The 26,179-nt window shown below is 56.2% G+C and overlaps 1 protein-coding gene across 10 annotated transcripts in view; it reads right to left on the reverse strand.

Annotated features, from left to right (window-relative positions):
• The window catches only part of TNS1 (tensin 1), a 257,548-nt gene that overhangs the window by 128,815 nt on the left and 102,554 nt on the right, over nucleotides 1–26,179 (reverse strand). For all 10 annotated transcript variants that reach the window (XM_054043851.1, XM_054043849.1, XM_054043847.1 and 7 more), the window contains one exon: nucleotides 12,984–13,022. In XM_054043851.1, the coding sequence (XP_053899826.1) occupies nucleotides 12,984–13,022 (39 nt within the window). The remainder of the gene's footprint in view (nucleotides 1–12,983; nucleotides 13,023–26,179) is intronic.

Consider the following 26,179-nt stretch of genomic DNA (forward strand, 5'->3'; position numbering starts at 1 on the left):
AGGCCAGCAATCCCTGGAATCCTGACCATGGCTCTGAACGGGTGGGATGGGATTTCACAGAGCAGCGCCTACGCTCCGAGCCACAGGCGAAAATTCCAGCTCCAGGAGACGTACAAGCACCAGCTCTGATCGTGCTAGCATGCTAAAAATAGCGGAGGAGCTGCGGTGGGAGGGGCTAGGCATCTGAGTCCAGGCCCGTGTCTCGCACGAGACCATCCTCGGGGCAGCTTGCCCTGGACACCACCATGGCTATCCTCTGTTTAAAGCACGCTAGCTAGCGCGGGTATGTCTCCTGCAGCGGGAAGTCACACCCCCAGCTTGAAGGGTCGCCGGGCCTGAGACTTAAGGCTCATGGTCCCCACTCCACAAAGAACACCAACGCCAACTTCACGAGTCGGGCCCCGGCGTCGTGAGATTGCCTTCAAAATCATGGGATCGCTACAAACGGTGGGTGCTTTTTTCCCTGCGGTCTGGTGGCTGAACTTTCAGCTCACGCTCAGGTCACGTTTACAAGCTTGTCTCAACCACCAGGTCCAAAAAACTGACTTTAAATACAAAAAAGGAGCGCAGAGATTCTCTCTGATGCCAGCGTCCAGGGTCTTAAACACACCGAATATTGGGAGGCCGTGCTAACAGTCACAAAAGCTGGCCATGCTGAGTTCAGCGCCTGCTTCGCGTTCAACGAGCGATGGGACATCAGCATGTTCTTAACGTTAAACGTCTGCTTCCATCACGGGCGCTGGCTTTTATTTTTCCCCGATGGGTGCTCCACCCCTGCTCTGCCCCGAGGCCCCGCCCTCGCTCTGCCTCTTCCTGTCCCGCCCCTTCCCCAAGGCTCCGCCCTTGCGCCACCTCTTCCTGCCCCTGCTCCGCCCCTCCCCCAAGGCCCACCAATCACCCGCCGCTCGCTCCTTTCCCCCCTCCCCAAGCGCCTCCCAGCAGTCACCCAACAGCTGAGCACCCCTTATTTTTTTCTCCATGGGTGCTTGAGCCGCAGAGCACCCACCGAGTCAGCACCCATGCTTTGCTGCATAGTGATTGATCAGGTCTAGCCGGAGAAACAACGAGTTAACATTATTTACAGCCGGGAGCTTGTATTCACTGCCAGAAAGGTCATTTGGTGTCTAAAACCTCCTGGAATTGACCAAACCCAGTGTTAACTGAGACAATGTGCATATATGTAAATTCGGGTGGGGAAAAGCCATATATGGTCCGTAAAGCTCTCATTGTAAAACGCTGGGATCTTTCACAGTGACCACTTCTCCTTTTATTGCGGAGAGATTTTACCAGGTCTGACAGCTGCCAGTGTGAAGAGATAAAGGAGTGAAAATTGACAGGTAGATAAGAGGATAATTAACAAACCGAGCCTGGTCTTGGAGCTGGGTTTGTATATGTCCTGGCCAGGGTCTGAATGGGAAAGAGGACCCTGTATATGCCGGGACAGGGACCAGTTATTTTATAGAGTGGCCCTATATCAATTTATAATAATTAATGGAGATATCCTATCTCATAGAGCTGGAAGGGACCTTGAAAGGTCATGGAGTCCAGCCCCCTGCCTTCACTAGCAGAACCAAGTACTGATTTTTGCCCCAGATGCCTAAGTGGCCCCCTCAAGGATTGAGCTCACAACCCTAGGTTTAGCAAGCCAATGCTCAAACCACTGAGCTATCCCTCACCCCTGGGAGGGATACATACTCAATAAATACTAACAAATGAGAAGTCACTTTTCTGCCGCGATGCCCAAGCTGGGGTATCACAATAGGCTGCACTCCCAGCTGCCCGCCGGCCCTGAGAAGAGCCGACGTAAATAAGGACAGCCAGCGGGGGAGAACTCCCCATGTCTTTCACGCTCCTCGGAACCCACCCATGCCCCCTGCTGCCAACTGGCTCCCCTGCTGCTGGGATGGTGCCAAACTGGTGTGGCCGTGTGATGAATGAAGGGTGTGAGCATAGCTTGACATGACAAACATGGCTGAAGGGCTGCCGAGGATCCTAGGAGCAGGGTCCCTTTACGCAGAAGCAGATTTGGTGAAGAACGGGCAACGCCTGCGTGTGCGATCGATATTGAGCCTATGGGTCGGCAAATAGGGGCCCGTGCAAAAGTAAATATCACATGTATAAAGTTCCAGCCAGGAGCACAGGCCGACCTGGTTATAGTGACCTTACAGCAGGAACGTCATGCAGAGAGATAGAGTGAACGATTGATGAGTGAGTCAACGTAGGGTGATCTTCCTATGGTACCACCACCCCCAGCCCCATCTAAACCACTAATTAGGTAAAATTAGTAGCTACACGCCCACTGGGCATGCTTTTAAGGCATGTGAGTCCTCTGAGGAAAAAGAGTATAAAAATCATGCAAAGTAAATTACTGTGGTTGGGATTCCTTAATTGATGCTTGAAGAAGCAACACTGCTAGACAGAGTAGCCAAACCTCTGCTCCGTGGGCTCGCATAGGACTGTGACCAGAGGGGTCTCAAGGCAACCAAGGCCTTCCCTCGTGGGAATCCAAGACAGACCAGAGGGCTGAGAAGAACAGACCAGGAGGGAAGAAATTGGTAACCACCTCCTCTGTTTGCCAAGCAGGGACTGCGTGAGGCTAGCGCAGGGCCTGTTTGTGAAAGACAGGCTCGTTAAGAGGAATGTATCGCTCTCAACGTAGAGCTCTTAATGTCTAACGTAGGAGTTATGTGCTTAATATAACCCTTTACTGCTTGTGTAATTCCTTCTCACTAAACGGCTGTGTATTACAGATAATCACTGTGGACCTTTTTCACTGGTATGCCAGTAATCGGCTGCACCGGGAGCCAGGAAACATCCATTTCAGGGGCAGTAGCGCCTCCTGTTGTCAACACCTGCCACCAGCCCCGGCCCGCCACGGTTTAGCTCGGGACACACAGACAAGCGCCGCCACAGGGTGCGTATTGGTCCCTGCGGCTTGGAGCATCGTTAGGTCGCTCGGCGCCTCCCAGACTCGCAGTCCTTCCCATTCTACCCCATGAATGGCCTGAGGAATGGACGGTTATTTACCAGCACGGAGCTGGCCAAGGGCTGTGCGGCAGAGCCACCCTCAACTGAGGGGCTGGTGGGAGGATCTGAGACCCGGCTGGGACTGGTCCTAAATCAGTTCATGCTGAGGACCAGGCATGGCCACCGTCCGCGGATCGGAATGTTCCACACAAGACACTACGGGCTGGTGGTTCCAACCCTGCTTGGATCTTCTGCCTAATGAGTCAAGGCTCCAAAGCAGCAGGGAGCGAGGCCGGTCGGCATGGATCTGGGAAGGCAACGCCTCCAGGGAGCTTCAGCAATGTTCCCCCTTCCAGCCGGCTCCAGGAGAGCAGGCAGCAAAACGATTCCCCGTCCACCCCCATCGCTCCCCGAGAGGTGGCTCGCAAGGCTCAGAGGGAGGCCACCCAGCAGAAGCAGCCTCCAGAACCCGGCATCCAACGTGGCTCCAAGAATCAAGACAGCGGCACTGAGCACCGGTGCGAACCGATAGCCACGTAGCAGCCTGACAAGTCTCTGAGATCAGGACACAGGCGAGACGCGGAGGCAGCCGGGCTGTGGAAGGATGGATGGAATCCTCACCCAACCAGGAATAAGCCCCTGGAGATGTAACACCACCCTGTCTCCTGCAAACTTGGCAATGGAGGAGGGGCTGCAGGGTCCTGCCTCTTGGTTGCCGAATTCCAGCTAGGACGGCAAGTGGTAGGGGAAGGCATTAGTGAGGTCGCTCTGCTCTTGGGTTAAGCGGGATCTCTCATTCTGGCGGTTTCCAGGGTCCATTCCCAGGAGGCAGGAGGGACAAATGCAACAGCCCCTTAAGGAACCGTTTGAGAACAGGGTACGCGAAAAGAGAGACTTCCGGCAGCAAAGCAGCCACGGCCTCCTGGTGCACCTCCGCCAGGGAGAAGCCAAGCCTCCTTCGGAGAGCAGGAATCCTGGGACGAGAGGAACTGGGCAAACCTGAGCTGCCGCATTCCTGCTAGGAGACGGAGCAGCAAAACCGTTCCCCTTCCGCACAGAATATCCCCCAACAGGTGGCTCACGAGACCTGCCTCATCTAGTCCGAGCAGCCACGCTCCTGCCTGAGGACAGTCTCCAGACACCAGCTGCTGGGGAAAGGCTGGGGGAGGTGGGGGGAGTACTGTACCCAGCCCCCTACGCTGGCCAATGGGGCTCTGTCCGTTTCCACCAGCATCTTCGCCAGGCCAGTGCCGGGCTTCTCTAGACCAGCCCTCTCTCCTGCTGCTAGCTCTTGTAGAGTTTGACACGTGCCCATCCCCCTGGCATCTAGGCTCTTGGCAGCAGTAACGTGGAGGTCTCAGGGCGGGAGAGGGAAGCGATGGCGACTTAACCAAGGATCGATGAGCTTGTCTGAGTGAAGCTGCGATTGTTCTGGCAGATCCCCCAGAGCTGTGATCCCCGGCCCTGAGCTTTCAGCTGTTACTGCTGGTTGCAAATCTCCTGCTGACCACGCTGACCACGGGCCTAATTCTGAGCAGGGCTCAGGACCCCGGCTCCCATGGAAATCCCATGGAAATGGGCGCCTGGGAAGCTTGAGGCAGCGCGATGGGAACTCAGCACCTCTCCGGATCAGCTCCGTTCAGCCCGAGGCCTTCGTGGCTGTCTCTAGCTCCGGCTTCTCTCAGCTAAGCCGACGCGGGTGAGCTGAACAGGGCAGGCCGGGGCCAATCGGAGAGGGCGGCACCTCCGCGGACGGCGAGCGTGACTGGTGGCCCCGGCATATCTGGGCAGAGGTGCACGCCGGGGAGGCCCAGGTGGAGACCCTGGTCTATTTCAGCGCTGCCAGTGTTGGGAGATGCCTTTGGAGCCATCTCGTTCATCTGCCTGGGACGTGGCAGGTATTTACAAGGCGGGCAGTGTCACAAATCCCCCCTACCCGCCTTCCCCACCCAGCCCCCTGCTCCAGCCCCGGTTCTAGCCACCAAACACAGGACTCCCCATCTCGTTTCTGGCATGCACTGGGCCTGCGAGCCAGCCTGGGACGTAATCTCCAGACTGGGCTGGGCTACTCACACCCCCATCAGCTTCCTCTTGACACCGCAGTAACGGTCCCAAACGGACAAGACTGTGTGTTTTTCTCCAGATAAGTATCCTGGAGCGGGCTGGCGAGCTTCCTCTGGGACTGGCGCGCTCCTCGCGGCGTTCACGGCATGGATGTGCCGTGGGGAGATTAAACCCCAGCCTGTGATAACAGCAGCTGGATCAATGCCAGACAGACCACGGTGCGCTGGTGGGGGAAGTGCAGCAGATAATAGCTTGGAAAGATTTGGCGTGAAATGAGCACGGTGCCTCTTAGCTCGCTTCCAATCGGGCAGGGGTCCTTGCAAACGCCCCCGGTGCCATCGATTCCTGCTGGTCTGGTCACTGCAGCCTCAGCAGAGAGATCAAGGGTTGATTAAGCTGTGCGGGCAGAGCTGAGAGGATGGATGGTCCAATGGTGAGCTCAGCGCTTGGGAGACCACAGTTCAAATCCCTGCTCCGCCACAAACTCTCTCTGGGACCCTGGATAAGTCACTTCAGTCCAGAGCCACAAAGATCTTAGGCTCCTGACTGCCACTGAATTCACTCCTCCAGCCCCTCAGCCTGACACCTTTGTGGATCCGGGCCTTAGTCACCCCGCGACTCAGTTTCCCATCTATACAATGGGGAGAATAGCCCTGCCCTGCTTCACAAGGGCTGTGGGGGGCGGTGTGAGCAGAACTTCGAGAGATCACCCCAGACAGAACGTAGGCACGTCGGAGCTGGCCTGAGAAGATGCAGGGGTGCGTGCTGCCCCGGGTGTGCCTGCGCCGTGCACACACAGGAGATGTCAAGCCAAGATTTTCAAAAGAGACGAGCGATTCCGAGTGCCCCCCGTGTGGCAAGAGGCGGGTGCTAATCCCTTTCCAAGTGTCAGGCCAAAAATCACTCAGCGCTTGTTACTACTGGCCTGCAGGACTGTCACCCCGACGCCTTCTGGCTGACAGCAAGACACCAGCACTGGCCCGCACAGAAACTCTGACTCTGGGACAAAGGGACCGGAAGAGAGAGGGCAAAGCGAACCCAGCCTAGGACCCTGCCAAACGCTGCACACGCTTCTCCGGGTGGGGACCAGAGGAGAGAACAAGCAACATGGGACAGATGTTATCACGTTGCTTAACGCATGACTGGAAGGTGCTTCAGTGCTACGGTGCACACGCAAAACCAACTGATACCTCACGTGCTACCAGGCACCCTCGCACCAGTTCCTGGGCACCCACTCCCAGTCACCTGCTCACCCGTTCCTTATGCCCACACCTGGGCCCTCTCGCATCCACGCCAAGGCCCCCTCGCCCCCGCCTCCGGGCACCCTCTCAACCCACCCCCCCGGGCACCCTCTCACCCACTCCTGCTCCGATGGACGCTCTCACCCACGCCTACTCACCCGCTCCCATGAACGTTCTCACCCACTCCCACGCTCACTCACTCACGCATCTCACACTTAGCCACTCCCATGCACACTGCCCCGTGCACACTCCCCCTCCCCATGCACGCTAAGCCAGACTCTCTTCCTCTCCCTCCTTTGCACTGTCAGATTCAAGTCAGAAATCAGCCTGTCTGCTGCCCCAGGGGCTTGAGCCAAGCCTTCGGAGCAGGCCCCAGCCCCCTCGTTCCCGCATCGAGCCACTCCACAGCGGCCTTTCCGCACTCCCCTCTGGCTGGGTCTTTGCAATAGGCTCTCTCTGCAGCCCCCTTCCTCCCCGAGTGAAAGACAAGCCCTGGCTTTTCGCACGGATGGTGTTTCCAATTAATTCCGGATTTATTTATTTGGCCTGTTTCCTCATGGTAACTTCCTCCCATTGCCTGTGACCAGAGGACAGAGGCCTGGATCTGAGATTCAGGGGAAAGATACTCCAGGCCCCCTGGGGGGGCTGGCTTCCAGCTGGTGCGTCTTGGGCTTAAATCTCAACCAAGAGCAAGCAGACGTGCTGGGAGGCCACCCTTAGCCAGGCAACACTAGGGGGCAGCGCATCAGTCAGGAGATGGGGTGGGCACCTGGCCTCTCGGGGGGTCAATGATACCCCTTGGGGAGGAGATCAGGGACATGGTGAAACATCCCCTCACTCGGGTCCTAGATGGAGGTCTGTGAAGGAGACTCAATCCTGTCCTGCCTAGGTTGTGCCCATCACCGGGGTATCTGGGGCGAGGCGGAAGCTCCTCCCAGCTGCTAGAGCAGGGAGGGCCCCCTCCTCGCACCTGTGGCTTGGACCCACTGGACATCTGCTACGCAGAGGGAGGAGCCGAGCCTGGGCCGGCAGGGGAAGGACCAAGCCCAGCCCTCCCATCTGTCAGTGCTCCCGCTCGCCCCAGTTCGCGTCCCGGGATGGAGTCGCTCACAGGCGAGGTGGCGTGACTGCCGCGCCGGGGAAAGCCCTGGAGAATTGAGTCTGGGGGTCCCCCGGGAGGTCCCAGCACAGGCAGCGCCAGTTCTCACCTCCCTCGGGCTCCTCCTAAAGCCCAGACCCGGTCGGCGACACCGCCCCAGTGACTAGGGCTGGGGGAAGGGGCTTCACGGGTTTATGGCGAGTGCCGGATGGCCTAGGGGGTCTGTTCCGAGCACAGTGGGTAACCCCGCCCCACCTGGCACAGCCAGCAAAGGGCAACCACGTACTATGATAACAGTACGCAAAGGCCAACTCACAGGAGCAATCCTACAATAACAAACTTATGTTCGAAGTCCCAACCCTGCAACAACCCATCACTGTTGGCAGATCTGCATGCATAAGCCACCCTACAATAACAAAGCCAGCGAGCAGTGCCTGGTGCCCACAAGGAACCCTACAATAATAACCCTAGCCCAGCCCTCCACTGACAAAGCACAGCCCACCCCGCGCAAGTAACCCTACAACAGCAAAGCAGCGGCACATTTCAATAGACGCATGTCGCGGCTTTCGGAGCGGAGCCCAGAGGGGATCTTGTTGACAGGAGAAGCCAGCGCCTCGCCCCGCAGGATACACACGGCTCACAGCTCAGATGGAACAACGTGGGACAGCTGTTTTAGCAATTCCCTGGTCCTCTTCTATCCGCAGAGACCTGCTGGGAATTGTTCCTGTTTGTCGCTCTGGCGAAGAGCTCCCTGTGGCCTGTCAGCTTAATTGTTCCTGACTTACATTAAGATTTCCAGGGAAAACAAGAGGTGAAAATAATCATCTCCCTCAATCTAAACAGCATGAGAGAAAAGAAAACAAGCCCGCGGCACATCTGCTAGAGTGGTCTCCCTGGGGGGGAGCGGGGTGTGTGTGTGTGGTGGGGGGGATGAAAACGCCCCAGGCTCTGAAGGAAACCAGAGCCCAGGCTCTGCACAGGGCCCTGCTCAGTTCTGGACCTTTGACTGCGTGTCCCCCTCCGGCCGGCCTGGCAGTGGCACATGGTGGTGGCTACCCGTCCAGAGGAGGGCAGGTGGGGAACGGACCAGCCCCTACGCCTGCCTCTAATTGACTCCAGCTGCCCTCCTGAGGATCCCAGCGCTGCCCTTGAAGGGCGGAGTGGACCCAGCCACAGGCTGCACCAGACAGTTTTGCAAGGATTTCATTGGTGTGGTCAAGGGGTCCTCCCAACTCTGCTGATTTTCTCAAGCTATTTGATGTCCTTAAAGCCCCAGCTCCCGGAGTCCCGGGATTGAAGGAGACTCTCAGCTTGCATTTCCAAACAAACAAGTTCCTGCCCAACCTCCCCCCCCCCCGCCCACGCAGGGTGGCAGAGAAAAACTTGAAAACAAGACATGAGGGCCCCCTGAAAGGCTCAGAAACAGAAACAGAAGGCAGAGATCCCCCCAGGCCTACATTTTTTAAAAATCTCGAGATTTTTAAGCCACTCCTGTGATTTGGCAAGGAACCGCGGGGGGGCTGCTCTAGGGCTTCTGGCTGCTTGGGACTGGCGCCGCCAGCTCTCTGGGCACTTTGCTGGCTGCTGGCAAGGCAGGACCGGACCTGCCCAGAAACTCAGTGGCAACGGCTCATGGTCGCGTTCTGCTGTTTGCCAGAAGGTGCCCAGCATTGGCTTCACACAGACAACAGCAGCTTCCCACCTCCACGCCAGCTGTGCCCCCGCCTCACACTATGGTCTGGAGCAGAGGTCCCCAAACTGTGGGGTGCACCACCCTGGGGGGCATGGAGGACCATTTGGGGGGGCACGGCTGGGGCACGGGCCAGCCCCCATGGGGGGCAGGGAGGAAGCGCCACCCAGCTCTGCTCCTGGCCCTGGCCCCAGCTGCCAACCCCACACCCGGGTCCCCACTTCAGGTTCCATGCCAGGGGCCCCGGCTGCCGGCTCCACCCCAAGCTGTAGCCCCAGCCTTGGCCCCCTTACCCCTGTCCACTCCCCGCCGCCCCCGGAGCTACAGCCCTGCTCACGGCCCTGCACCCTCGCTACCAGCCCCGCCCCCAGCTGTGGCCCCCTTACCCCTGTCCACATCCCCCCACCCCCGGAGCTACAGCCCCGCTCACGGCCCTGCACCCTCGCTACCAGCCCCGCCCCCAGCTGTGGCCCCCTTACCCCTGTCGACGTCCCCCCGCCCCTGGAGCTACAGCCCCGCTCTCGGCCCCGGTGGGGGGGTGGACAGGGGTAAGGGGGGGCGCGACCCTGAAAAGTTTGGGGACCACTGGTCTGGAGAGAGGGGTATAAATCACTGAGCAGTGCTGCTGTCGGGCGGAGCTACCGTTAGGTAACATCCTAGCTACGGCCCAGGCGAGCCGCTGTCCTCTGCTGAATGGAGTCAGACCCACCCTCAGGCCCCTGGTGCCCTCCGGCAGCTGGAGGCCTGCTGAAGAAATTGGGCGCAGACTAACTCCATCAGTGCCGGATCAGGCCCCCCTTCCCCAGTTCAGCACCCCACACCCACACCGGGCAGGACCCAGCTCCCAGGAAAGCCCGGCTGGTTCTCTAGGCAGGGAAAAGCCCGCCCTGGGGACAACGGGTGGAGCCGCTGGCTCCTTGCATTAACCGCAGAGATGTCAAAATAACCCTTCGGTGGCACGGTGCCCAATCAACCCCCTTATCTCCAAACTGCCAGGCTCCGACGCACCACGTGTCCGGCTTGCGGCTGGGCGGGCAGGGCGCAAGCTCGGAGGGGCGGCCCGCAGGTTCGAAGAGCCCGGAGGAGGCAAAAAGCCAAGGCCCTGCTCCCACCCAGCTTTTCGTGTGAGTTAAAGTCCCTTTGACCGTGACCCGTGCGCGAGTGCCCTGCTGGATCGGGGCCACAACGGCTCAGTGCTCTGAGCCCCTCCCTAGGGATTCGACTATCAATCGGGCACAGGGCAGACGCAGCGCCGGTCCCACGTCGCTTCTCGAATGCCCTGCTCCGTGACTGCCCACCAACTCGCCCTAGGAATTCACTGCTCTTGCCGCCTGGGGCAGAGCCAAAGGGCTTTCCAGGCTGTCCTGCAGACGGCAGGCGAGGCAAAGGGTCACCATCCTAGTCGGCATTTCCCCCCGGGTCAGATCAGAAGCGGGGCTGGCGGGGGCACGGTTCATCAACTGGCATCATCCGGCTTTATTTCACCTAGTCAATTCCCTGCCGCTGCATTGGTGGGTCCCCGCTGTTCTTCGCCCGCGGCACATACGAGTTTCGGCTGCTGAGGACGGCAGAGCGTCACGCACAAAGAAGGGAACTGCAAACTGGGTGAGCCCACATCAGGAAGAGATTCTCCAATGGCAGACCCCCGCGCCCCGGCCCACCAATGTCAAAGGAGACCACCGGGGTGCGGCGAGGACAAGAATTACTCGGCGGTGGTGGACTCCGAGCGTGCCCCTGGGGCGATGGGAACGGAATGTCATTGGGATGGGTTAAGGCTCATGTGTTATAAATGGATCGTGGCCCAAGCCCCTCCCCAGACTTCATGGGGGCTGCGGATCTAGCCCTGACCCGTATCTCTATCCCAGGCTGAACTGATCCCCGGACCAAGAGCCCACAGGTTTGGGCCGGGCCAGATCCTAACCTGGGTCTGGATCCGAGCATGGCACCTCGGCCCTGTTTCTATCCTGGACCAGACCAAACATCCTGACTAACTGTCCCCTAGAATTCGGCAAGGAGAACTGGGTCCCGACCTGAATGCAGGTTTCCCAGGCTGATTTCCTGCAGGGCTTTCCAAGTGCACAGGACCAGAAAACGAGCGCACCGAGATAGACACCTGTTCCCGGCAATTCCCGACCCACCTGTGACGGCCAATGCTCAGGGGGAGTGGCAGAGGAGAGGCCAGGCCCTGAGAACAGGAATGCCTGCTGCATCTGCCTCCTATCCCCCGCCTCCCCTTTGCTATCGCCCCCCCATGGCACATGGATTAGGCCCACAGAGCGGGCTGAACCAGAACGGAGCCACCTCTGAGCTCTGAATAACGCTCCCATGCCGACCCAACAGCAAGAGGCGCGGGGAGTTGAACCGCCGATCTGTGGCAAGCAACAATTCCTCAAGAGTCGCTGCGCTGAGACGAGGCCTCCGAAAGTGAATACAGGCCATCAGCGGAGGATCCTGAGGCCAAAATGCATCATACACCAGCCGTTTGCGACTGTGACGCCACCCCTACATATAAACGGCTAGTGTGTGTGTGCACCACTGCCCTCTACGGGAGGGAATTGGAACTGCTCCTCTGCGTGCCATAGGCCCTATACTGCTAATGGCGATTCTCCTGCAGCTGAAGGGGCCTCTTTCTGAGCAGGGGGATCCACGTTCTCTCACCGGGGTCTGAGCACAGCGACAGCCCAGATTCGTCACGTCAGGAGGGAATTCACCCGCCGCTGACAGGGGGGCGGTGGTAGTAACCAGTGCTGCAGTTTAGAGAAGTGAAACCGCAGGGGCTTTCCTTATTGCGGCAGGCAGTATGGAACTACCCCAGGAGGCCCAGCACCAAGACCTGCTCCACGGGCACCACAAGAAACTTCCCGATCGGCATTAGCCCCGAGCTGGGAGCGACTCCTCCTCGCGAACCTGGCTCCCTTAGCTATACATCACCTGCTAAATCCTGTAGTTCAGTATTGACCGGGAGGCAACAGTGCCCCCTACTGGCCCACGGATGGGTCCCATTTCCAAGCTGTCAGCTCAGACAGCGCTTTGCCTCGGTGTCGCACAGGGCTCTGGGGACAGGACGGAGGGGGGGGATGAAGTGTCCCATGGCAGTTCTCAGAGCCAGCCAGGCTCACTCTGGAGAACACGCAGCCAGCTGCCAAGCCTGGCGAGGGGAGGGAATTCAATGTCCTTTGCCTGGTCCTTTCGGAAACACCCCAGCACCAGCCGGGCTGCGAACAGCCCTCGCTCACCCACCACCTAAACTCTGCCCGGGTGAGTCTGGGCCAACCCCGACACAGAGACAACCCTCTCATGCCAACCGCCCTATCTACTAACCCCCACGCCCCTTACCATACTATCAGAGCACCTCGCCGCCTTCAATCCACTGACCCTCACAACACCCCTGGGAGGCAGGGCCATTAGCCCCATTTTACAGAGGGGAAACTGAGGCACAGAGTGACTAAGTGACTTGGCCAAGGCCACCCAGGGAGCCTGTGCAGAGCAGGGACTCGAGCCCAGGTCTCGCGCGTCCCAGGCTAACACCCTGGACCATCATTCCTCTCCCTTTTCCATCCACGCCCTTCGAGACTCCAGGTCACCCACTGGGAATCAGTTCCCTCTGGGCCAGCTGAGCACTGCCAGCTAGTTGGTCACTGACACCCTAATGGATGCTACAGATGGTTCCGTATAATTCTGCTCCTTCCCTCTCAGCATCCCACTGCCGCTGCCACAGGAAAGGACCATGCTGGACAGAGAGGGAAACTGAGGCACCGCTGGCTCCAAGGCAGAGCCAAGAATGTGGCTCCCCTGGTTCCCCCCGTGCTCTGCTCCCTCCCCAGGTGCCAATGCTGTTTCACGGTGTTCTTTTTTGCAGCGGCAAGAGCCACCGTGAAGCCGCGGCCAGAGTGCCCAGGGGAAGAGGGGTCGGCTCACTTACCAGCTCAGAGTTGACGGGAGGCGCACACGGGGTAGCCGCCTGCGAAGCAAACACAGAAAGACCCAGCGTTAGAACGTCACAAGTCCCTAGGCACAGCAAAGCAGAGACCGGGCTCTCGGTCATCTTACATACGGCGCGACCTGGGCTGGGGGACCGCTGCTAGGAGCCTGCCCATGGAGACCCCCCTCATGTCCGAGCGACGTGGCTGTGGTCAGCTCGGGCGAATGACTGCACTCCTGCACGTGGACCGGAGAAGGGCTGAACTGCGCAGGATCGTTGCAGAGGGAAGGGGGCGATGGCCCAGTCTAGAACCCCCTGGCGACGGCTACCGCGCCTTTCCATTCTGCACAACGCTCGACCACTTCACAAGAGGGAGATCTGCCCATGGACCCGACTGCCCCAAACACGCCAGGGCCCTGGCTCCGTCTTCCCCAATCCTTGGCCTGCCCAGGGTCTATGTGAGGGAGAGCCGCTGTATTAACTGCAGGCGTTAATCTGAGCGTACTTGGCTGGCTACTGCTTTTCACACAGGCTCCTACACACCCAGAGGCTGGTGGTACGTTGCAATCAACCCCCTCCAGAGGTCATTTCTCTAATCATGGCACAGCTTTGAGACGCCAGCACGGGACTTGCACACACATCTGCAAAACCCCCATGATCATTTCCTGGATTAGCTTAACCCACGCGCCCAGCCCATCACTGATCGGCGTGCAACACTCCAGCAGGGCCTCTGATGCCAAGAACGGGGAGCGTTCCATGTGGTTCCATCCGCTCTGGTGGTGACCTACCCCCGACACTTCAGAGGCGGCAGGGAACACATCAATGAGCCTGAGCAATTGAGCTGTGTTATACCAAGGGAAGGAGAAATTCCTCCTGACCCCGGCTGGTGATCGGCCCTGCAGCATGAGAGTGGCTCCCCTTGAAACACCATTTCAGCTCACACAGCAAAGAAGTTACAGAATCTGGAGTCCAGCCTCAGTTTTTGCCTCAATGACCCCTCCCCCAACCCCCCACTCCCACCGGTAGTGAACTACACCAAGTTAAGTGTAAAGGATTTCCTTTTCTCTGCCTGAACCCTGCATCCCTTTGTTTCCAACGCAAGTCCCCTGCTCACATCAGGGGCCGAGGTGGGGGATCTGACGGTTTCCTGGCACGTTCCAGGCTGAAGGGCAGACAGTAGGTGACTTGTCTGACAGGGGGAGGAATCGATCTGCCTCTGAAGGAGGAGAGCGATTAGATTTTCACAACTACTTTGGAAATTAGGCGGGTTTCCTTGTTTCTAGACGGTAGGATCCTGAAGGAGTCCTGGGCTAGGTCTGGGAACGCCGGCACTTGGCTCCAGCATGGAGAAGGCGACTGCGTGGCAGGTTAGTCCCATTACAGTGGGAGTCACCCGGTGGCAGCATTACCAGAGGAGGTACGCTAAGTGCTGCATTAGGGGGGCTGTGTTGGTGAGTATCTGAGTGTCTGCTGCTGGGACAGTTGGTCAGTTTGACCGTGTGCTTGATTGCTTGCTTGTTTGTTTGAAAAGTGTGAATTGGGAGTGCTTTGTTCCAGCTGGGCCTTGAGTGGGCCTGACTGGTATATAAGGGCAGTCAGCAGCGAACCAGCTGAGCGGCGAACAGCAGAGGCTAACAGCGGGAGTTTGCCTGGGAGCTGTCCGAGAGGAGGTACGCTAAGTGCTGCATTAGGGGGGCTGTGTTGGTGAGTATCTGAGTGTCTGCTGCTGGGACAGTTGGTCAGTTTGACCGTGTGCTTGATTGCTTGCTTGTTTGTTTGAAAAGTGTGAATTGGGAGTGCTTTGTTCCAGCTGGGCCTTGAGTGGGCCTGACTGGTATATAAGGGCAGTCAGCAGCGAACCAGCTGAGCGGCGAACAGCAGAGGCTAACAGCGGGAGTTTGCCTGGGAGCTGTCCGAGAGGAGGTACGCTAAGTGCTGCATTAGGGGGGCTGTGTTGGTGAGTATCTGAGTGTCTGCTGCTGGGACAGTTGGTCAGTTTGACCGTGTGCTTGATTGCTTGCTTGTTTGTTTGAAAAGTGTGAATTGGGAGTGCTTTGTTCCAGCTGGGCCTTGAGTGGGCCTGACTGGTATATAAGGGCAGTCAGCAGCGAACCAGCTGATCGGCGAACAGCAGAGGCTAACAGCGGGAGTTTGCCTGGGAGTTCGCCTAGGGAGAGCGCACTGAGGCTTTCATCTGCAGGTTTCTCCGAGTCGTTCCTGCAACAGTTGAGGAAGTTCTTAAGAGGACGGTGATATGGAAGGTGAGCGATCAGCTGTTGTAACCTGCACAGGTTGTGCCATGTTTGTCTTTCTTCCGCAGGACAGAAGCGACTTTGTCTGCACAAAGTGCAAGCTGGTCTCCATATTGGAGGAGAAGGTTCGAGGGCTGGAGAAACAAGTATCAACTCTGCGTTGCATAAGGGAAAATGAAGATTTCCTGGACAGACGTCAGGAGATGCTTCTACGGCCACAATGTTCTGAAGATTCAGAGCAGGCGCAGCAGGGACAGAAGGATTGTGAGGAGGTTTGGCAGCATGTGACCTCCAGAAGAAGAAAGAGGAGCGTCCATGCACCAGCAATGGAGATACAGGTGAGGAATCGTTTCCATGTTCTCTCTACAGGTGCTAATGCGGAGAGTGGACTAGATGGCCCATCTGAGGGAAGGGAGCAGAAGGAGACTCCACCGATTGGAAGGCAAAAGATGCACTGTCCTAGGGATGGGGGTTCCACGACCACCACTCCCAAGAGGAGGAGGAGGGTGGTGGTGGTCGGGGACTCCCTCCTCAGGGGGACTGAGTCATCTATCTGCCGCCCTGACCGGGAAAACCGAGAGGTCTGCTGCTTGCCAGGAGCTAGGATACACGATGTGACGGAGAGACTGCCGAGACTCATCAAGCCCTCGGATCGCTACCCCTTCCTGCTTCTCCACGTGGGCACCAATGATACTGCCAAGAATGACCTTGAGCGGATCACTGCAGACTACGTGGCTCTGGGAAGAAGGATAAAGGAGTTTGAGGCGCAAGTGGTGTTCTCGTCCATCCTCCCTGTGCAAGGAAAAGGCCGGGGTAGAGACCGTCGAATCGTGGAAGTCAACGAATGGCTACGCAGGTGGTGTCGGAGAGAAGGCTTTGGATTCTTCGACCATGGGATGGTGTTCCAAGAAGAAGGAGTGCTAGGCAGAGACGGGCTCCACCTAACGAAGAGAGGGAAGAGCATCTTCGCCAGCAGGCTGGCTAACCTAGTGAGGAGGGCTTTAAACTAGGTTCACCGGGGGAAGGAGACCAAAGCCCTGAGGTAAGTGGGGAAATGGGATCCTGGGAGGAAGCACAAGCAGGAGAGCGCAACAGGGGAGGACTCCTGTCTCATGCTGAGAAAGAGGGACAATCGTTGAGTTATCTTAAGTGCCTATACACAAATGCAAGAAGCCTGGGAAACAAGCAGGGAGAACTGGAAGTCCTGGCACAGTCAGGGAACTATGATGTGATTGGAATAACAGAGACTTGGTGGGATAACTCACATGACTGGAGTACTGTCATGGATGGATATAAACTGTTCAGGAAGGACAGGCAGGGCAGAAAAGGTGGGGGAGTTGCGTTGTATGTAAGAGAGGAGTATGACTGCTCAGAGCTCCGGTATGATACTGCAGAAAAACCTGAGAGTCTCTGGATAAAGTTGAGAAGTGTGAGCAACAAGGGTGATGTCGTGGTTGGAGTCTGCTATAGACCACCAGACCAGGGGGATGAGGTGGACGAGGCTTTCTTCTGGCAACTAGCAGAAGTTGCTAGATCACAGGCCCTGGTTCTCATGGGAGACTTTAATCACCCTGATATCTGCTGGGAGAGCAATACAGCGGTGCACAGGCAATCCAGGAAATTTTTGGAAAGTGTAGGGGACAATTTCCTGGTGCAAGTGCTGGAGGAACCAACTAGGGGCAAAGCTTTTCTTGACCTGCTGCTCACAAACAGGGAAGAACTAGTAGGGGAAGCAAAAGTGGATGGGAACCTGGGAGGCAGTGACCATGAGATGGTCGAGTTCAGGATCCTGACACAAGGAAGAAAGGAGAGCAGCAGAATACGGACCCTGGACTTCAGAAAAGCAGACTTTGACTCCCTCAGGGAACAGATGGGCAGGATCCCCTGGGAGAATAACATGAAGGGCAAAGGGGTCCAGGAGAGCTGGCTGTATTTTAAAGAATCCTTATTGAGGTTGCAGGAACAAACCATCCCGATGTGTAGAAAGAATAGTAAATATGGCAGGCGACCAGCTTGGCTAAACAGTGAAATCCTTGCTGATCTTAAACGCAAAAAAGAGGCTTATAAGGAGTGGAAGATTGGACAAATGACCAGGGAGGAGTATAAAAATATTGCTCAGGCGTGCAGGAGTGAAATCAGGAAGGCCAAATCACACTTGGAGTTGCAGTTAGCAAGAGATGTTAAGAGTAACAAGAAGGGTTTCTTCAGGTATGTTAGCAACAAGAAGAAAATCAAGGAAAGTGTGGGCCCCTTACTGAATGAAGGAGGCAACCTAGTGACCGAGGATGTGGAAAAAGCTAATGTACTCAATGATTTTTTTGCCTCTGTCTTCACGCACAAGGTCAGCTCCCAGATTGCTGCACTGGGCAGTACAGCATGGGGAGAAGGTGACCAACCCTCTGTGGAGAAAGAAGTGGTTCGGGACTATTTAGAAAAACTGGACGTGCACAAGTCCATGGGGCCGGATGCGCTGCATCCGAGGGTGCTAAAGGAGTTGGCGGGTGAGATTGCAGAGCCATTAGCCATTATTTTTGAAAACTCATGGCGATCGGGGGAGGTCCCAGATGACTGGAAAAAGGCTAATGTAGTGCCCATCTTTAAAAAAGGGAAGAAGGAGGATCCGGGGAACTACAGGCCAGTCAGCCTCACCTCAGTCCCTGGAAAAATCATGGAGCAGGTCCTCAAGGAATCAATTATGAAACATTTAGAGGAGAGGAAAGTGATCAGGAACAGTCAGCATGGATTCACGAAGGGGAAGTCGTGCCTGACTAACCTAATTGCCTTCTATGATGAGATAACTGGCTCTGTGGATGAGGGGAAAGCAGTGGATGTGTTATTTCTTGACTTTAGCAAAGCTTTTGATACTGTCTCCCACAGTATTCTTGCCACCAAGTTAAAGAAGTATGGGCTGGATGAATGGACTGTAAGGTGGATAGAAAGCTGGCTAGATCATCGGGCTCAACGGGTAGTGATCAATGGCTCCATGTCTAGTTGGCAGCCGGTACCAAGCGGAGTGCCCCAAGGGTCGGTCCTGGGGCCGGTTTTGTTTAATATCTTTATTAATGATCTGGAGGATGGTGTGGACTGCACTCTCAGCAAGTTTGCAGATGACACTAAACTAGGAGGCGTGGTAGATACACTAGAGGGTAGGGATCGGATACAGAGGGACCTAGACAAATTAGAGGATTGGGCAGAAAAAAACCTGATGAGGTTCAACAAGGACAAGTGCAGAGTCCTGCACTTAGGACGGAAGAATCCCATGCACTGCTACAGACTAGGGACCGAATGGCTAGGTAGCAGTTCTGCTGAAAAGGACCTAGGGGTCACAGTGGACGAGAAGCTGGATATGAGTCAACAGTGTGCTCTTGTTGCCAAGAAGGCTAACGGCATTTTGGGCTGTATAAGTAGGGGCATTGCCAGCAGATCGAGGAACGTGATCGTTCCCCTTTATTCGACATTGGTGAGGCCTCATCTGGAATACTGTGTCCAGTTTTGGTCCCCACACTACAAGAAGGATGTGGAAAAATTGGAAAGAGTCCAGCGGAGGGCAACAAAAATGATTAGGGGTCTGGAGCACATGACTTATGAGGAGAGGCTGAGAGAACTGGGATTGTTTAGTCTCCAGAAGAGAAGAATGAGGGGGGATTTGATAGCAGCCTTCAACTACCTGAAGGGGGGTTCCAAAGAGGATGGAGCTCGGCTGTTCTCAGTGGTGGCAGATGACAGAACAAGGAGCAATGGTCTCAAGTTGCAGTGGGGGAGGTCCAGGTTGGATATCAGGAAAAACTATTTCACTAGGAGGGTGGTGAAACACTGGAATGCGTTACCTAGGGAGGTGGTGGAGTCTCCTTCCTTGGAGGTTTTTAAGGCCCGGCTTGACAAAGCCCTGGCTGGGATGATTTAGCTGGGAATTGGTCCTGCTTTGAGCAGGGGGTTGGACTAGATGACCTCTTGAGGTCCCTTCCAACTCTGATATTCTATGATTGATTACACTGTTGGCGAAATGCTTGCGTGGCTGTTAGGTTTGTGATGCAGTTTCTGGTTGGGGGAGCTGTTGCAAATGGCAGGGGAGCTTGACTCACCCCAGCCGGAGTCAGTTCTTGGGGCAGCATTGCTCCCTGGAAACTGGGCAGTAGAGTTGGGCTGGGACGGCTAAAGCAACGGTTGCCTCCTTGCCCTTTGTGACCACCTGGGCCCTAGGCCGCTGTATAAACACATGACGCGACGCGTAAACTCTGAGTGCGTGCCACGGATTTCTCCTCCAGCAAGAAACCCTCTTGCTAGGCCCTGGCATCTGCTACCGCTGGGCACGGGGTGGGGGGGTATGTTATAGAACATTCCCGCTCTGCAGCCACTCCCCCGTGCCCTGCACCCGCTGTGCCACCATTGCTAGCTAACGTGGCATGAGCCTCCACGGCCGGGCGGGATCCCACGGCACACTCAGCAGGCGCGTTTCACCTGCTTGCCTCCGTCACATGCAGGACGCACAGAACCCTCTGCTGAGCCCAACCGTCCCTTGCAACGTCTCTCGTCCACGCTGCCCCCACTCTGCACAGACCCCAGTGCAAGCAGCCGGCCTCTGGCTTTCCTCGTAGCCGGAGCCTCGCACGCACAAAGAAGCATCGTGCCAAGCCTCCCGTGACACGGCTAGTCACTCACATTGGTGCAAGTGAATGGTTGTCGTGCTCATCCAAAGAGGTTCATGCTGGCTCTGGTCCCTCGCCCAGAAGGGAGGGGAAGAGAAGAGCTGTTGGAGGGGAAATGAAGGGAAAATCCAGGGTGGCTATTCCGGGTGGCAGCTGCACCCCCAAAACATGATGTGCCCCCCTCCCACTGCTCCTCTCCCTCCCAGCTGCTGCTCCCAGAAACACAACAGCTGCAGCGACCTCACACAGAAGAAAGGAAATGCTGCATGATTGGAGCCACGCCGGAAAGCTGATCTCCTACATTGGGAGCTTGTCACAGTAGCCGCTGGCTGCTGCCACGCGTCGGGGGCATTAACCTTTGGTCACGGTCAGCACCGCCAGGTCCCTCCCTGTGCCTCACAGCCGTCTTCCCTCCGCTCACCGAGCCTCAGAGTCCACCCCAGCAGCCCACATGACCTGCCCTGTGCTCGTGCAAGAGCGTCTGTCTGCGCAGCACCTGCAACACCCTACGTGTCACTTCGCCGCCGCCTTAAATCGGCCACTTGCCAGCGCCAGGAGAAGCAGCTTCAATGAAAGACACTGAAAAAATGATTCGTGGTGTACTGTTACTGTCGTACCCGGCAAGCTGCCGGGGTAGTGCCCAGCCGGCGGGAGCCCACAGGGGCTGGCTCAGTGCTCAGATACCCCGGGGACAGGCACTGATGGATGGATGGGCCATCCGCTGCAGGGTTTATCTAGGGGCTGAAGGCATGGCAAGACAAACCCCAACAGAAGCAAGAGAGAGGCCGAGGATCACGGTCTGAGCCCAGGAATGGGACGCCTCATTTTGGTTGCTGGTTCTAATAATAATAATAATTATTAATGGAGATATCCCATCTCCTAGAACTGGAAGGGACCTTGAAAGGTCATTGAGTCCAGCCCCCTGCCTTCACTAGCAGTACCAAGTACTGATTTTGCCCCAGATCCCTAAGTGGCCCCCTCAAGGACTGAACTCACAACCCTCAGTTTAGCAGGCCAATGCTCAAACCACTGAGCTATCCCTCCCCCCACCACTAATGCTGAGGCCCTCTCTGAGCTCAGGCGTGTCCCTTACCCGCCCTGTGACTCAGTTTCCCCATCTGCTGAATGGGTATGAAGCTGCTGGGCTGAGGATTAATGTTTGGAAAAAGCAACAGAGGGTCCTGTGGCACCTTTGAGACTAACAGAAGTACTGGGAGCATAAGCTTTCGTGGGTAAGAACCTCACTTCTTCAGATACCCACGAAAGCTTATGCTCCCAATACTTCTGTTAGTCTCAAAGGTGCCACAGGACCCTCTGTTGCTTTTTACAGATTCAGACTAACACGGCTACCCCTCTAATGTTTGGAAAGGTTGAAGCAGTGCTCTATATTAAGACCAGGGGAGTATTTAGGGGTAATCCTCCTGAGAGCTCATTTACTGAATTAACTAATGAGTTAATTACTACAGCTCTTTGAAACCGGGCCTCCCTGATGGAGACTGCCCTTCAACCTGAGGGCTGGGGCCGTGTGCTCAGAGAGCAGATCATCAGTTCTATCCCTGCAGTAGCTGACGACAGCGCTGTCTGCTCTTATGGACGCTGCGGTCCTGTGTGAAGAGAGGTCTCGGCTGCTATCAACAGTGGCCTCCTCTAATGGCTGGGCTGCAGAGGGTAACAACCTACCACTGCTACTTGCCAGCCGAGTAGCTCCTTTAGCTCAAATGACAGGGGCCTGTGCTCGGAGTGCGGAAGGGCCCGGGGTCATTATGTAAAGTTGCACTAGGCAGCGTGTACGGAACCTTTGAAGTGGAGCAAAAGACTGCAGACGCCAGACGAACCAGCCAAGCTATTGTTCCAGTAATTACCAGAGGCAAATTACTGCCAATTAACCTCGGTCTTTGTTTGCTCCGTATTCAGGGACCGCATTCTGGTCCCTGGCTCAGGTCCGGATTTGCCAAAGGACTCAGGATCCGGGTATCGAATGGCTCTGGAAGGGGCTCAAACCCACACTCCTGCCAAGCCGGGCAGAGTGGCCCAGCCATCGTCCTGATTGCGACAACAGCTGGGACTCGCGCCGCTCCTGTACCGGCCCTTTTCTCCGCTCGGCGCAGGGTGATCTTTATCCACTGCAGTCAAACAGGGTCAAGGGCAGCGTAAGGCCAGTTTTGCCGGCTCACTTTCCCACCGCCCCAGCCCCCCACCACACGCCAAGCTCCGCTCCGCCCGGCATGTCCTGCCACTCGCACAGTCAATCCAACCCAGAATTTCCTGGAAGGAGCTTGTGGCTCAAAACTATTTGTTGATACTGATACGGCACTGAGGCACCCATGCCAGGGAGGCCACAGCTACTTCCCAGCAAGAGCTGCTAAACCCCGAGCCCCTGCATGTTCCCCCGCGACGGACGGACATAGGGAAGCGACTGGAGTTTCTCTGCACCCATCATTCCGGAGTTTCTGTGCTGAGATTCCTGGGATGGACGGACATTTCTGAGGAGTCTTACCAGCACCCCAAAGCAAATCCCGCGTCGCAAAGCCTTGGACTCGGAGCCAGCGCTGAATTCCATGACTGGCCCACATCTCGATAACCAGCCAAACCAAGCCTGATAATGCCAGAGAGCGGTCAGAAAAAAGCTCTGGGAAAGATTCCAGGTCTGGAAAAGCCGGCTCGCAGCGAGAGACTGAAGGAACGGGCTCCGTTTAACTTATCCCAGCCCCGCAAGGGGAACAGACTTCTGAGAGCAGAGGCTGGACACCGTGCAATGCCTGGAAGCTGCAGCTAGAGACATTCAGGCTACGAATAAGGCCCCGGGTTTTAACGGTGAGGTAATTAACCACTGGAACAATGGATCTAAAGATGGGGTCCATCCTCCATTACTTGAACTCTTTAGGATGTCTCTTTAGGACGATAGGGTCTATCTCAACTACAAGTGACGGTCTTGCTGCAGGAATCATTGGGGGGTTCTCTGACCTGGATGATGCAAGAGGTCAGACTGGGTGATCATATCGGTCCCTTCCGGACTGAAAATCTATGAAGACCCCCAACGCGAACACCCCTGGGCATTGGGGGTGAGGCTGAGTCATAGTTCTGGGTCCTAATCTTAAAGCCAGTTTCACACAATGATGCTTTGTCCTCTACTATCACCTGCCATCCAAGGATCTCAAAGCACTTCACAACTAACCGGAAAGTCGGACTGACGTGCACCTGTGCAGTCAGGATCATTATAAAGTTTGTGGATGATACCAAGCTGGGAGGGGTTGCAAGTGCTTTGGAGGATGGGATTAGAATTAAAAACGATCTGGACAAACTGGAGAAATGGCCTGAAGTAAATAGGATGAAATTCAATAAGGACAAATGCAAAGTACTCCACTTGGAAAGGAACAATCAGTTACACACATACAAACTGGGAAATGACTGCCTAGGAAGGAATACTGCGGATCACAAGCTAAATATGAGTCAACAGTGTCACACTGTTGCAAAAAAAATGAACATAATTTATCAACAGGAATGTTGTAAACAAGACACAAGTAGTAATTCTTCTGCTCTACTCTGCGCTGACTAGGCCTTAACTGGAGTATTGTGTCCAGTTCTGGGCATCACATTTCCTGGAGCCCGGGCACCACGGGCCCATTTAACTCGCCGCCCCTGGTTACAAGGAGAGAGAAAAATTGTTCTCTTTAACTTCTGAGGACAGGACAAGAAGCAATGGGCTTAAATTGCAGCAAGGGAGGTTTAGGTTGGACATTAGGAAAAACTTCCTCACTGTCAGGGTGGTTAAACACTGGAACAAATTGCCGAGGGAGGTTGTGGAATCTCCATCGTTGGGGATTTTAAAAGCAGGTTAGACAAACACCTGCCAGGGATGGTCTAGATAATAATACTGAGTCTTGCCATGAGTGGAGGGGACTGGACTAGATGACCTCTCGGGGTCCCTTGGAGTCCTACGATGCTATAATTGTCCCCATTTTACTGATGAGAACATCAAGGCCCAGAAAGAGCAAGTGATGTGCCCCAGGTCATACAGTGTCAGGACTCCAGCTATGGGATCCGGGACGAGGCCAGGGCTTGGGGTGGAGGGGCCTCGAGAACGTGGTCCAAGTTCAGGGCAGAGGGTTAAGGGCAGAGGCAGAAGTCCGTACCAAGGTCACACCGTAGGACTGGGTCGGAGTTGAACTCAATGAGCTGCCAAGAACGCCAGCCAGAGTAGAGTTAGGGCGAGATGTCAGGAGCGGGGCAGGGAACCGGGAACTGGAACCAGGAGCACACAGAGGGTGGACTGGAACCAGAGATCAGGAGCACACAGTAGGGTCTGTGGCAGCCTTATGGCACAAACAGCCTCCAGGTGTTTTGCCTAGTGCACCTGGGCCAATCAGGGAACGTGGTCGGCTCCGTCAGGTGGGACCTCTAGGGGCAGGACATCCAGTGGTGCTTGCACCCGGAGGGCTCACAGGCTGCTGTTTCCTGCTTTGCAGAGGTGGCAGCGTGGATACGGGCAGCCACCCTGGGATCCCATCCCCCAGCCCCTGGGAGTCACCCAGGTTGCAGCCCCGTGTGTCCGTAGCAGAGCCGGGAATGAACAGACTTCTCTCAACTCCCAGGCCAGGGCTTGGACCCTTAGCTCACGGCTCCTGTCACTTGCTAAAAGCTGGGCATTCCCACCGACGGGGGTCATCACAACGTCTGGAGAAGACCCCAACATTCGGCTGCCTGCACTGGAGGTTCTCTGAGTTTTCCAGCCAGGATCTGTTCTGCCCTGGCACTTCTGCTCCCAGTCTCAACTTGGAAAGCCAAAAATTATTTAGAAGAATCCAACCATTTCACACCTCCCAAAGCAATCCAGCGTGGGTTGAGTTTCAGTGGAGGTTCAGGCCAAATCTCTTTCCATCTGGACAAGGACGCTCCCTATTCCCGAGGAGGCTTCCTTCGGGTCTGCTCCCACCACAGGCCTCTGTCTTTCCTGGCAACTCAGAGACATTGTCCAGAAACTGCTGCTCTGCGGGGAGCCACCCATGGTAATTCCCACCGGTCTGCCAAGGGCTGGTGAGCCAGGCTGTCCTTGGACTGCCCATGGACCCACCACTCAAAGAGTCACTTGGCTGGAGACCAGGAAGGAATGGCAACAAATTGAGGGCTAATTCTTGGTTACACTGGGGGGAATCCGGAGTCCCTCCCCTCCTTTCCACGGAACGCTGGATTTATAGACTTCAAAGCCAGAAGGAACCGTTGTGAGCATCGAGTCTGATCCCCAGCACATGGCAGGCCAAGGAACCTCCTCCAGTGCCTCTCTTCTCAAGCCCTGTCATTTCCGGGTCAGCTGGGGCAGACAGAGCCAGTTTGATTTTAAAAGACTCCAAGTGAAGGAGGCTCTACCACATCCCTAGGCAAGTTCTTCAGTGGTTCATGACTCTCACCGTTAAATGCTTTATTTCTTGTTCCAGCTTCAACTTCCAGCCACAGATGTCACTGCTCCTTCTTCTCCTAGATGGAAGAGCCACCTACTCTCAGAAATCTTCTCCTACAAAGGAGCATGATCACGTCACCTCTTAACCTTCCCTTTCTCAAGTCTCTCCCTACCAGGCCTGGTCTTCAGAGCTCCAATGCTGCCAACAAAAGTAAACGGTCTGTCCTACTCCCACTTGTTGTGCCCCTGCTTATACCACCAAGGAGCTGTGACGAAGTGGGACTGTTCTCAATGTTTCCTCTGAATACTGTGTGGGTGCCTCAGTTTCCCCTATGCATTTCTTAAGTCTCCAGCGTGCATAAATGTCTGACACTCGGTCTCCTGGCAACAAATTGCCGGGGCCCTTCCCCTCTGCAAGGGGATGGCTAAAGGTGGACAAAGAGATCAGGTGACCTCCTGGCCCGGGAAAGAGACAAAGGCCAGAAAGGAGGGGCTGGAGGGGGTTTTGGTTTGGAGCTGGCTGGGGACGGGAAGTGAGGGCAGACGGGGGTGTCTGGCTCGCTGGGCCCCAGAATGGACCCGGCTGAGGGGTCCCGTTCTCTGTACATACAGCTCTGTTTTAGACCGTGTTCCTGTCATCTAATAAACCTCTGTGGTACTGGCTGGCTGAGAGTCACGTCTGACTGCGAAGTGGGGGGGTGCAGAACCCTCTGGCTTCCCCAGGACCCCGCCGGGGCGGACTCGCTGTGGGAAGCGCATGGAGGGGCATATGCTGAATGCTCCCAGGAGAGACCCAGGAGGTGAAGCCGTGTGAGCTTCTTGCCCTGAAGACAGTCTGCTCCGAGGGAGAGGAGGCTCCCCAGAGTCCTGACTGGCTTTGTGGGGAGCAGTCCCAGAGCATTG

This window comes from Malaclemys terrapin, chromosome 11, assembly GCF_027887155.1.
Source record: "Malaclemys terrapin pileata isolate rMalTer1 chromosome 11, rMalTer1.hap1, whole genome shotgun sequence".
Taxonomy (NCBI): Eukaryota; Metazoa; Chordata; order Testudines; family Emydidae; genus Malaclemys; species Malaclemys terrapin.